Source organism: Actinia tenebrosa, unplaced genomic scaffold (genome assembly GCF_029948245.1).
Source record: "Actinia tenebrosa isolate PJP-AT-01 unplaced genomic scaffold, QUT_ActTen_1.0 PGA_scaffold3__52_contigs__length_22856419, whole genome shotgun sequence".
Classification (NCBI taxonomy): Eukaryota; Metazoa; Cnidaria; class Anthozoa; order Actiniaria; family Actiniidae; genus Actinia; species Actinia tenebrosa.
The window spans coordinates 3,776,390-3,787,966 of NW_028292580.1; the positions used below are offsets into that span (position 1 = coordinate 3,776,390).

Below are 11,577 nucleotides of genomic sequence, written 5' to 3' on the forward strand. Positions count from 1 at the left end.
CGAAGTCCATGAAGTAGGAAAAGTAATGAACAATTTACAGAATGAAGACCGGGAAAAAGGAAAACAAGAGCAAGATTAACACGTTGACTGGATCTACCTCTATTGACTGAAAACAGTAGTTCCTCATTCTCGTTAGATCATGGAGGGAAAAGGGTGGAGCTTTCTTGGGCTCATATGGCTTTCTTCCTCGGCGTATATCAGCTCTGGATGGCCTCTTGGATCTTTTGTTCAATTGTTTGATGGTTTGTTTAACGTCTGAAAAAGGCAAAAATGTATTAAAAGTTACCTTTGCGCATACAAAACGAATATGCATGAATATGTTGAGTTATCGCAAAATGTGACATTCGCATGGAAGTATATAGGCTGTGCTTGGAAAGTCACAGATTGAGTTATAGCAAAACGTGACACTATTCACATGGAAGTATATAGGCTGTGCTTGGAAAGTCACAGATTGAGTTATAGCAAAATGTGACATTCACATGGAAGTATATAGGCTGTGCTTAGAAAGTCACAGATTGAGTTATCGCAAAATGTGACATTCACGTGGAAGTACTATAGGCTGTGCTTGGAAAGTCACAGATTGAGTTATCGCAAAATGTGACATTCACGTGGAAGTACTATAGGCTGTGCTTGGAAAGTCACAGGTTGAGTTATCGCAAAATGTGACATTCACATGGAAGTATATAGGCTGTGCTTGGAAAGTCACAGATTGAGTTATAGCAAAATGTGACATTCACATGGAAGTATATAGGCTGTGCTTGGAAAGTCACAGATTGAGTTATCGCAAAATCAGGTTATATGGTGTATTTGAAAAATCATTATCTTTCTTCAAATCTACAAGAAAATTCATAAAAATAAAGAAGTAAAAAGAACACGGAAAACGTTGGCTGTAATAGTGATGATGAAAAGGTAAATTATACACCGTGAAAAGATGGAAAAACTTACTGACGTTTCGGACGCTAGTCCTTCGTCGGAGTAAAAGGACGAAGGACTAGCGTCCGAAACGTTAGTAAGTTTTTCATCTTTTTCACGGTGTATAATTTACCTTTTCATCATCACTGTTTCATTAGAAACACCGACGCAGCTCACACTAGTTTTTAGCTAGTTATATCTTCTTGGCTGTAATAGGTGAATTCTTAACTTTGCAGTTGTTAAAATGCGTGTTTTTTTTTTGTTTTTTTTTTAGCAAAACGAAAATGAATACTTACTGCTGGAATCCATTGGATTACCAGATGGAATTACATCAGATATCTGGCCAGCTTCGTTTCGCAAAATTTCTTCATTATATGGCCCCTGATGACCAAAGGCAGAAAACCAATAGCGAAATGCCGCCTTATAGCCATTCAAACATGGTGGCGACAGCCCTTCACACACCAAGCTACCTATTATTTTCCCCTTTCTTTCGCATTTCTTTTCTGCAATGAAAGTTGATGGCAGCATAAATAAAAATTCTTGCTAAAGACATGACACTCAGTTCTGGTATTGGTGAAATTCTTAAACTGAAATTTCTCGGTACGTGTTTGAGAGGTGTACAGATTAAAATCTTAAAATTTTTTAAAATTATTAGGACGTCCAAACATACAATGGTTTTCATATCCAGACTGATTGAGCGGACTGAGGGATAGATTATCCATATCAGATACTATCACTTTAACTCTCATCAATTTATATATATATATATATAAATACTTCAATTTTTAACATTACAAATTAGAGGCTTTATACCATTAGTTTGAGTTGACAACATTATGCATAGGTATTCATCTATTTCGTGTTTCTTCTTCTAGTTTGGAAGTCGAGGATGAAATAAGTTGAATTTTTACTTACGCAAAAAAGTCACGATCGTTGCCGCGAGAAAAGGTCTTTTGCTTTCTCCGAATAAAACAGCCTTGTCGTCTTGGGACTTGGCAAAATCCTCCAAATCCATGAGGCGGGTTTCATACCGACGGAGGGTTTCCTCATCTAATGATCTGCCTTGGTTTTTGGCAGCAAATCGCTGTCCAGCAGAGAGATTGCTCGTGAGGAAAGAAGATATGTCTTCGTCCCTGCCTGACGATCTTTCGTAACGCTCGACATTAGGACTACGTCCTTTAAAATTGCTTTTTTTCTTGGCTTTTGACATTTCGCTTTAGTACTACACGTGAACAACGCTGAGTTTGGTATGTCAATAACAGATTATGAAGTAAGATTATGACGTAAACCAAACAGAGTAGTTCATTGGCTAGATTTGGTAGGATTCCTACGGACCCCATGCGGTGTATCCTACATATACTACGGATAGGGTAACCCTTCATTATGGTCCGCGATGATGAAAGCAAAATGCACTTTATTGCACGCCACTGTCAATAATAAAGTTGTATAAACTGACACTAACATATCTAATGAAATTATTGTAATTACTATTAATAAATAATTGGCAAATGATAATGGTGACTATATATATACATATACATATATAATCATATATATATATATTTGTAATTACTTATCAAAGATAAATGATAAGAATAAACGCCATTAACTACGCAGAAAAATTAAATGTTGAACCTTGACTAATTAAAGCAGCAATTGTCTCAAACTTGAGCACCTAATGGAATGCTGGAATTTACAATGATAGGTAGACAGTAAGCTGAATCTGAATCTGTAAAGAGTTTTTAAGAAAAAAATTGCACCAGGGAGGCCAGATTGCCAGGGAGGCCAGAAAAAACCTCTGATGAAAAACCTGGTGTGAAAAAAACATCGGCAGCAAATCTGGGTTGGGCCAAGGCAAATCTGAATCCCCCGACAGGATGAAAAATTAATCTAAAATGGACTAGTTATAATCCGAGGGACTTTAAAAAAATCAACCAATCTGCATCTGAATGGTCGATATATCTGTTCTTAGAAGGGGATGAACACCAACCTACATGTAAATCGAGGTCACTAGAAGTTTGGCGTGCTGCGTTAGATGCTGCGGCGGACCTCATGCTGTGAGTACCAAAACTACTGATATTGGAAACAAAAGGCTTAACGTAGTCCTTAAAGTGCCCCTTGGACGAAAATTGCTATCTTTTCGTACAAACTTGAAACTTCGTCCAAATAATCCATACTACCCTATTAATCACCTGTAGAAATTTTTTCTTTATATTCCGACGGGAAGTTTGAAAATTTTGCGTTTTTACTACCGGCCGCCATTGATTTTTTATCTCACGGCCAAAAGGATTATTTTCGGTCAGCGGTGTTCTCGTGACGTCATTTACTCTACTCATTCCAAAACGCTGGCGTCTTTCCTCTTGTTTCTTCGTAAAGTTAGAGAAGTTAGAAGCTAGTTTACTGTAGATTTTTTAAAAGTTTTCACGCTCATATCAGCGACCGAGTACGATATTTTCCTTGTCGACCTTTCTGTTGCTTCAAAAACATGGAAAATGTCAACAGCGTCGAGATATACGACTGTGAAGAGCTCGAACCTATTGCCAACGAAGAAGAGATCGCTGAGTTCAACGAGCAATCCAGAATCGAGCTCGAAGAAGAAGAGATGCTAAGAAGAAGATTTTGTGGGGAGTCCAGGCAATGGTAAGACACTTAAAACTTTAATTAAGCAAGGACAAATCACAAGTGAAGTTAAGCCGTCATCGAGAATACGCAGAAGCAGCAAACAAATTTTCATCGGAAGATTAAGGAACGCGTATAAAAACAAGAGCCAATCTGTATGTTCTAAGCTTTCTTGAGTTGTTTAAAAAACAAACTAGTGGGGTTCTTTGTTTGTGTTAGGTGATGTTGCTCTCATTTGAAAATTTTTTATTCAAAGGACAAGTGCAAATTATGATGAAGAAAATCCGAGTTTCGTGATATTTCTATAAGGATATATAGGTACACTTGTTTTGATACGATCTTTGTTTTATTTACCTAGGTGCACTTGTTCTAATTGTTGCCTAACTCTAGTGACAAAGCAAGAAGAGTGAGATGAGATCATGAGATGCATGGACAAACTGAATGAACTGGATCAACAAGTTCAATGTATTACATGTCACCCTGGCTTTGAATCTGTGTGTCTAGACAAGTATGTTCTGGAAACCGCTGCAGTGGGACTGAAGACAAGAACGAACAGGAGTTATACTATTCTTAGAGAAAAGGGCTTTGCTAAAGAATCAGAGTAAGTATTGATTGAGCTTTATTGAGGTCTCTTCAGGCTCCAGGATTAACAGAAAATTTCCAATATTTTGTTATAATATGTATACAGTAATAAGAATAGCTGGCAAAAGCCCAAATAATATAATACGAATCATACCCAGAACCAATTATTTCATTGGGACTGAATTCATTCAGCATATGCATTATATGAAAATGAATAATAGCTAGTAGACTTTTTGGGCCAGTACTTCTTACATTTTGTACTCTGTCTACCTATGCTTGCATTCAATATGCTAATACACCTAGCATAGTATATGATTATTTTGAAATTTGTATCGTAATTGAATTGATTATGAAAAAATCAAAATGTTTAATAAATACTCCATCTTTCAGATTTCTTCGATCTGTTGCATACAGACAATTTTTTCGATTCATATGGGATTTCACTGGCAATTCAAAAAGACTACGTCTGCCCTGTTGTGTTTATAATAGCATACGAAGAGCATTTCCATCTGAAGATGGAAGTTATAAAGGCTTCCTGGAAGAAGACGAAGGACGAGTAGTGTCATACGAAGAGTCAGAAAGTGAAGAACAATCAGATGAATGAACTGAAACTAAAACGAATCCTATGAACAATAGTAAGATAGTGAGTAATAAATCTGTCAAGAATATGTTATACCATCTGACATCCATAAGCAAATTCACAATGGTATTCAACATTTTTGTGATGATTTTTTACGATTACTTCATATGCTACTGGTTATATAAACGGACGGTTGCATTCCTCTTTGTCATGGCCCTTCATTGGTTGCCCGCATTTTCTGCAGTGAGGTGCTCTTCTGTCATTTCGTGCAGCATTTCTTTCTTGTGTCAAGTTTTGCAATTGTTCCTCTGAAATAAAATTATATAAGAACCTTAGGGAATACAGAGACATTATTCATTCAACAATTACAAAACCTTCCATGTGAGGTACTATTCTGTTACCATTTTTATGCAAGTGTGATTCTAACTTTGCAAATTTTCACCTTTTTTAATATTGAACAGTCATGTTATTCTAGAAACACGAATATATTACCTGTACATGTGGGTGGGACAAGTTGTGTTTCTTTTCCTTTTCTGTTTTGATGCTTGTTAATTGCCTCTTCCTTTGTTTCTTTTTCCAACATACTATGCATAGGTTCTGGCACACTCTCCTCCAGCTCTATTCTCAACTGTTTAAGATCAGCTCTAGGTGTTTCAACCAGGCATTTGAATATATCGTCCACATAGTCTGAAATAATAGGAATAAAGTTTGAGACATTTTTTCTCTTATAGTACAGATTTTGAAAAAGTTTACAACTTTGTTTACTTATTTCATTTTTTCCCCTAAGAACCATTTAATTGATAGAGCATTACAAGTTACTTACTTTTTGTGGAGTTGGTATAGAACACCGAACAATCCATTAAGTGTTTCCACTGAACTATTTCTGTTTTTCTCACTGCGACCTCCTAGAAAAAAGTTTTTTTATGGCACTTGTTCTAGTTCATGGGAAAAATCAGATTTAAAATACTTTGTACTTACCATAATTCTGGGGTACTCTCACTTCACGAACTGTCCCTTCCCCATTCTTGTATTTGGCATAGACTACTTTCAACTTCTTATCTCCATGATCATCAATTTTTGATTCTCTGTCACAATTATAGTTAAAGTGAAGGGCAGCTAGTATTGTCCTGAAAGGAAGTACATTTAACCATTTTAGTTTCTCCTTTTGTTATTTTTAGCTATCGCTGTAAAGGAAGGACAAACTTCAGTGTTTTGTATTGGTGGAGTGCATTTAAACCTATATTGGAAAAACATGTGAAAATGTAGTCTTACCTGCAGAAGCATGAATGAAATGATAAAAGAAAGACATGAAAAGTCTTTTATCTCTTCATTATTTCTTTTCACTAAATTAAATATACATGCTACTGCTCATTTTTCATATGACAAACTTCTTGCAACAAGGTGCAAATCATTGGTAAGGGAGCATCAATGTGCAAATACTGTCAACAAACAAGTAACTTACCTACTAAACATGCCCAAATAAGAGAATGACAGCATCTTTGGCGCAAACTGGTTGATCACAGAGTGAAAGCCTTCTAGGGAGCTTGTTTGTGCAATGGGAGAAGCATTTTTGATTGCTTTGCTTAGACTGACTTTGGTGAGTTTTTCAAATATCTTTTCATATGCCTCTGAACCTATGGAAGTGTTATTCAAATTATAGCATGGATAATTTCATCATAAGTTACATTAAAAATAGCATTGTCATATTTACTTTTAGTGAGCCACACTCTAGGAGTAGCTAGGATTCCATGTGTGCATTTATTGAACAGTTGGTTTGGCAGGCCAGACATTTCCAATCATTTCCACTAAATAAGTGATATTGTGTATCCTTGTTACAGCTTTTCTCTTGAAAACATGTGATTAGTGGGGGGGGGGGGGGGGGGGGGGGATCAAATTTGGCTTGAAATGGAAACAACAGTTAATGCCAACACAATATAGGTATGTGTACTATATACTACCACATACTTTTTGCTATGTGCCATAAATCAAAGTAATGGCAGGTTGTAGGCTTTCCATTGTCTTTGCATAATGTTGGACATTCTTCTTTCATCCATTTGGTGATAGATGTGTGACGGTCTGATATGAACTGTTTAATCAGCATCCCTGTGGTGAGGAGGTACATAATGGACCTTTGGTGGCCAAGGAATTCCATTTGGGAACTGCTTCCAACTTCATTTGCCTGTAAGAATAAAATCATGAGTCTAATAATAAATGGCCACTAACAGAAAACAAATATTCCCTTTAATATTGTTATTATATTTTTACTATTGTTGTTATTACAGTTAGCTGTACTAACAATAATAACAATGTTATAGTAATAATATTAACAACGATAAGAATTAGAATAAGTGGAACTTAGTAAAAAAAATATAAGCTATATCCCCTCCCCCCAATCTGTCCCTGTAGTTACAAATCATAAATGTGATCAAAATTCACCTGAATGAGAACTATGTTGATAATGAGGCCCAACGTACAACAGAAGATAGTATAAGTGCCATATTTCGCCGAGTGTCCCGAGCTATCATGGCGGACATCTCCTGCCAAATCCACTTCTACCCCATTTAATTTGTCTATTAGACCTTGTTGGTACTGCCGCCAGAATGAGACAATTGCTGGTATTAAGAAATGTCTCTGATGATAATAGTAGGTCGTTTCATTATAGACCATTACGTTGATGTGCCTCAGCACCAGTAGCACTTTCCTGATGGAGGCCCCAGCTGTCAAAATGCCAAAACTTAATAGAATGTTTACGGCTGGGAATTTTCCTAATATTAAGGGCTGACTAAGCCAAGTGCTGGTCTTTTTGCATTTACTGCAAAGTGTAGTGACAGTTATCATTGTCCCAGTCTGTTTCGTGGAAATTGATGGCTTGGGGTGACAACACAGGTGGCAAAATTGAAATAACAAGAGCAGGTTAGATAGAAACACAATACACTTTAGTTGCTCTCTACAATCTTTTCCTTCTGTGGTCAATCTGAAGTGGGGAAAAGAAAAAAAAAAAATATATATATACACTGTGATGCCTTTTCAAGGTAAAAGCCCTGCCCCCTCCCCCCCGAAATCATTCTGGGGCTACCATAGAGTTTTGCTTTGAGTGCTTGCATAAAACATTCAGCAACAAGTGAAATTCACAGGATCAGTGCAAGCACTCGAGTATGATTGATGAAAGTTAATACATTTTATATATTATATTATTATGAATGATGTGGTGTATCAACCTTGCTTAGCGCAGTTTGTGCTTGTAGTTACCTGGGGTCAAGATTATCACTCTCGGGGTTACTATATTCTGGATTGTCTTCAGCCAGCTCATTGTACTTGCCATCATTGGCGATGACAGGTTCCTCCTCCATGGCCACTTCATTGTCTTGGTTGAAGACTTTGTCAACTTCCCTCTGTACTTTTTCCTGCCACTCAGGGTCACAGATATCCTCCTCCTCAATGTCCATTTCTTCATCATCAGATTCAGGTTCATGATTGTAATTATACAGTCTGACATCCTATTTTTAAAATGTTGTGCAAAAAAGATAAATAAATTTATATTTCTTTGAAATACTTTCATCGTTGTCATTATATCATCATTATTATGTAATATTTATTAATATTTTTTATGACAATAACCTCTAGCATACCTTGTGAAAACACTGTAGACTTTTTAGTTGCTTGTTCAAGAGCAGCAAGCAGCTGACTTTCTGTTCTCTCCAACTTTTTCACCTGTGTCTTCATGGATTTTAAGTCTGCTTTAAGTTGCAAGACTTCTGTTTGTAAGTACACACATTCCTCACACGATGTGGACTTGCTTGTTGTGCTTGGGACCAGAAGTTCCCGAGGTTTCGTTGTTGTTCATTTTGGGGCGACTCCTGGTCATTTCAGTCTTCAACTTCGTCTACTTCTAGGTGACTATTAGCAGCCATTTGTTCAGCTTCTTCTTCAACATTTTTAGCAGGCTGAAGGATGTTTTTAAGAGCCTGAAAAAGACATTCAAAAAATACTTCCATTTTCAACGAGGCCAATTCATTGAAGCAATTGTTCCACAATCAAAATAAAAACGCCGACGAATAATTGTTGCTTTGATATGCCGCACTAGTGAATTTTTGAAGCAGCCGCGCGACATGTTTGTCTAGAAATAAGTTTTCTTGTAAAGGCCGTCGTTCACATGTAACGCTTTGATTGGTTTTACGAATAAGCAGATACTTTTTTTTACTTTTGTGACATGTCAAAAAATTGTTTCATTTACGGATAATTGATAACGCAAAGAAGAAAAACAAAGTTTTAGTTATACTCACGTGGCGGCGGCTTCTGTCACTGACAGAAGTTTCTTGTTGCTGCTCTGGAAGCCAGATCGTTGGAGTTGCTCTAGGAAGCAAACGTCTTTGCATTCCCTCGATATGTAGTGCCCTTGCGAAAACCTTTTCTTCAAAGTGTAGGGAGCACACAACGAATCTTCCTGGCGGGTTGAAGTTCGCCCGGTGAAGACGCACAAACCTTTTCCATTTGTCGCCGTCTTGCTTGTTTTTCGGCGAATAATGCAACGATATACCATTCGATTTGTTGGCGAAATTATTACAACCAAAAACCACACAGCGATTTGCTGGCATTCTACTCGCCGTGAGCTCTCTATAAATTATTTGTAACTATAACACGAAAGTTTGACAGAGTTTGTATAATGACTAGCCACGAGTGTTTTGGAATGAGTAGAGTAAATGACGTCATAGCCCTCACTCATCCCCAGTCTTCTAAGCCAAATCATTGATGAAGAAAATTAATGGCGGCCGGTAGTAAAAACGCAAAATTTTCAAACTTCCCGTCGGAATACGAAGAAAAAATTTCTACAGGTGATTAATGGGGTAGTATGGATTATTTGGACGAAGTTTCAAGTTTGTACGAAAAGATAGCAATTTTCGTCCAAGGGGCACTTTAAATTCATCTCTTACTGTAGAGTAAGATGTCACCTTACTAGAGTGAAAATACTCGTAGGACTTGCACTTGACGATGCGCCTTACGAGGGGAGCTTTAGGAGGTGACCCATACGGTAACTTAGCTAATAATTTCTCAGTAGCCGCAACAGGGCAAGTCAGATTACGGGTTGTTACCAACAAGGAAAAATGACCCTGCCTATACTGGTCGTTTTTGCGTTTTTACACATGAATAACCATATGATCAGAGGTAATTTCAATATCATCTAACGTGAAAGCTAAGTTACGTTCCAGGGGTGGATCTAGGATTTTTCATGACCATTGCCAATTCTCAAATCCACCTATTCCAAATCTTCAATAATGTAATTTTTACTTCTTGTGTATAATGGAAGTAGCTAATAATGACTGTGAATACATGTTAAATTAAAACACATTGATATAAATTACAATATATGTGATTTCTGATGTATTTAGTTAGCCGGAGAGAAGGACAGAAAACACTAGACACAGAAAACAATAGATTCAATTATTCAAACGCAGCCGACTTACTAATAGCAATATAAGACAATTCTTACTTATTATTTGTCTTGCAAAATATCAGCCATTCTCATTCGTCTTGGGTGCACTTGTGCAAACAGATCAATCACTTGGTCAAGGTCGATATGCTTCTCCCGGTGGACATACATTAGGGCAAGGCCGTTCAAGCTATCTTGTGCCATGTTATTTCGAATATATGTTTTCAAGTATCTCAGAGTTGTTATAGATCGTTCACAAGTAGCTGAAACAGTGGCAAGAAGCTGCAAAATTGTAAAAACATTACAAAATGCTTGTTTGTCAACAGCTGCCAAGGCCTGAGACACTCTGTCTGGGATATATTGTCCTCTGTTGTGCTGAACTGTCCACAGACTTTCCCACATGACCAGCTCAGCCTCAAGACCACCAACATTTGGAATATCTTGCCTATAGTAGGCACAGAATTATCTTGCATTGCCTTTCCATGTGGCTACATTATCGAGCATAACAAATGGGGTTATGTACAGGCCTTTATAACAGCTATACACTTCCTCTTGGAAACGCCTGTCAATGTGCCGAGTGCAATGATCCAAGAAAGCTGTGGTTAGATTAGTTCTATAGTATGCCTCAGGAGAGGAAGCAGGTGCATTAACTCTATGTCTTTGCCTCTGAACTACCCTTGGCATACAGGGTTCAACTCCAATGCTTGCTGCAAGAGCAACAGCTTCTTCATACAGGTTATGATTTCTTGCATCGATATCTCTTTGCATCTCCTGTAAAGCACTCTTCAGTAGAGATATTTCCTCCTTTGCTTTGACCAGGTCGATTTCCTTTTTTTGCAGTTTTAAAGTCAATGGTCTTGTTAAATCAAGAATACGTCTGACAATGACAATGGCAACAATAAACGTAAAGGAAATAGTATTTAATAATGATTGAGCATCATTTCTGCTGTCTATGTTCCAGTCGCCATACCCCCTGTCTCCATCTGCATCTCTGTTCAGAGCAATATACTCTAGTGCAGAGGCTACAGGCAGCAGCATTTCAACAATTCTGTCCATACCATCAATTCTTGCTACCCATCTGCTTCTACATACATCGATTAGTACACGATGGTTGTTGTCAGGCAACAGTTCCTTTATTTTGGCAATCAAATGTTGCTGACGCTTTGGGGAGTTGTTAAAAAATTCTGATAGCTTCCTTACAGTTGTCATTATGTCTCTTACTAATTGCAAGGAACAGCTATCGGCAATACAAAGATTTAATCGATAAATCATACAATGGACATAAATAGCCTTTTCATGCTCTCTAGTTATCAAGGAAGAAGCTCCATTTAATCGACCAGCCATGTTCCCTGAACCATCATAACACAGTTCACGCAGTCATCCATAGAGAGTCCTAGATTAGTTACGGCATTGATTATAAGGTCTTTTATGGCTCTTATGGTTGTGCCTTCTTCAC

The 11,577-nt window shown here is 37.4% G+C and overlaps 1 protein-coding gene, 1 non-coding gene and 1 pseudogene across 3 annotated transcripts; 1 reads left to right on the plus strand and 2 right to left on the minus strand.

The window, feature by feature from the left end:
- Nucleotides 1-3,339: 3,339 nt before the first annotated feature.
- On the plus strand, nucleotides 3,340-4,822 carry LOC148907799 (uncharacterized; annotated as a pseudogene). The gene is made up of 3 exons (XR_016120699.1): nucleotides 3,340-3,552; nucleotides 3,890-4,132; nucleotides 4,504-4,822. The product of XR_016120699.1 is annotated as an uncharacterized LOC148907799 (transcript).
- A 48-nt stretch (nucleotides 4,823-4,870) lies between these two features.
- Nucleotides 4,871-7,644, minus strand: LOC116289087 (uncharacterized). Its single transcript, XR_016120828.1, has 7 exons — nucleotides 7,130-7,644; nucleotides 6,652-6,872; nucleotides 6,405-6,536; nucleotides 6,156-6,327; nucleotides 5,672-5,820; nucleotides 5,186-5,380; nucleotides 4,871-5,001 (listed from the first exon to the last, which is right to left on the minus strand). It is a non-coding gene; the product is annotated as an uncharacterized LOC116289087 (transcript).
- Nucleotides 7,645-10,184: 2,540 nt separating this feature from the next.
- Nucleotides 10,185-11,330, minus strand: LOC148907800 (52 kDa repressor of the inhibitor of the protein kinase-like). Its single transcript, XM_089035750.1, has 2 exons — nucleotides 10,666-11,330; nucleotides 10,185-10,566 (listed from the first exon to the last, which is right to left on the minus strand). The coding sequence occupies exons 1-2, from the start codon at nucleotides 11,328-11,330 to the stop codon at nucleotides 10,185-10,187; spliced, it is 1,047 nt and encodes a 348-aa protein (XP_088891876.1).
- Nucleotides 11,331-11,577: the final 247 nt, after the last annotated feature.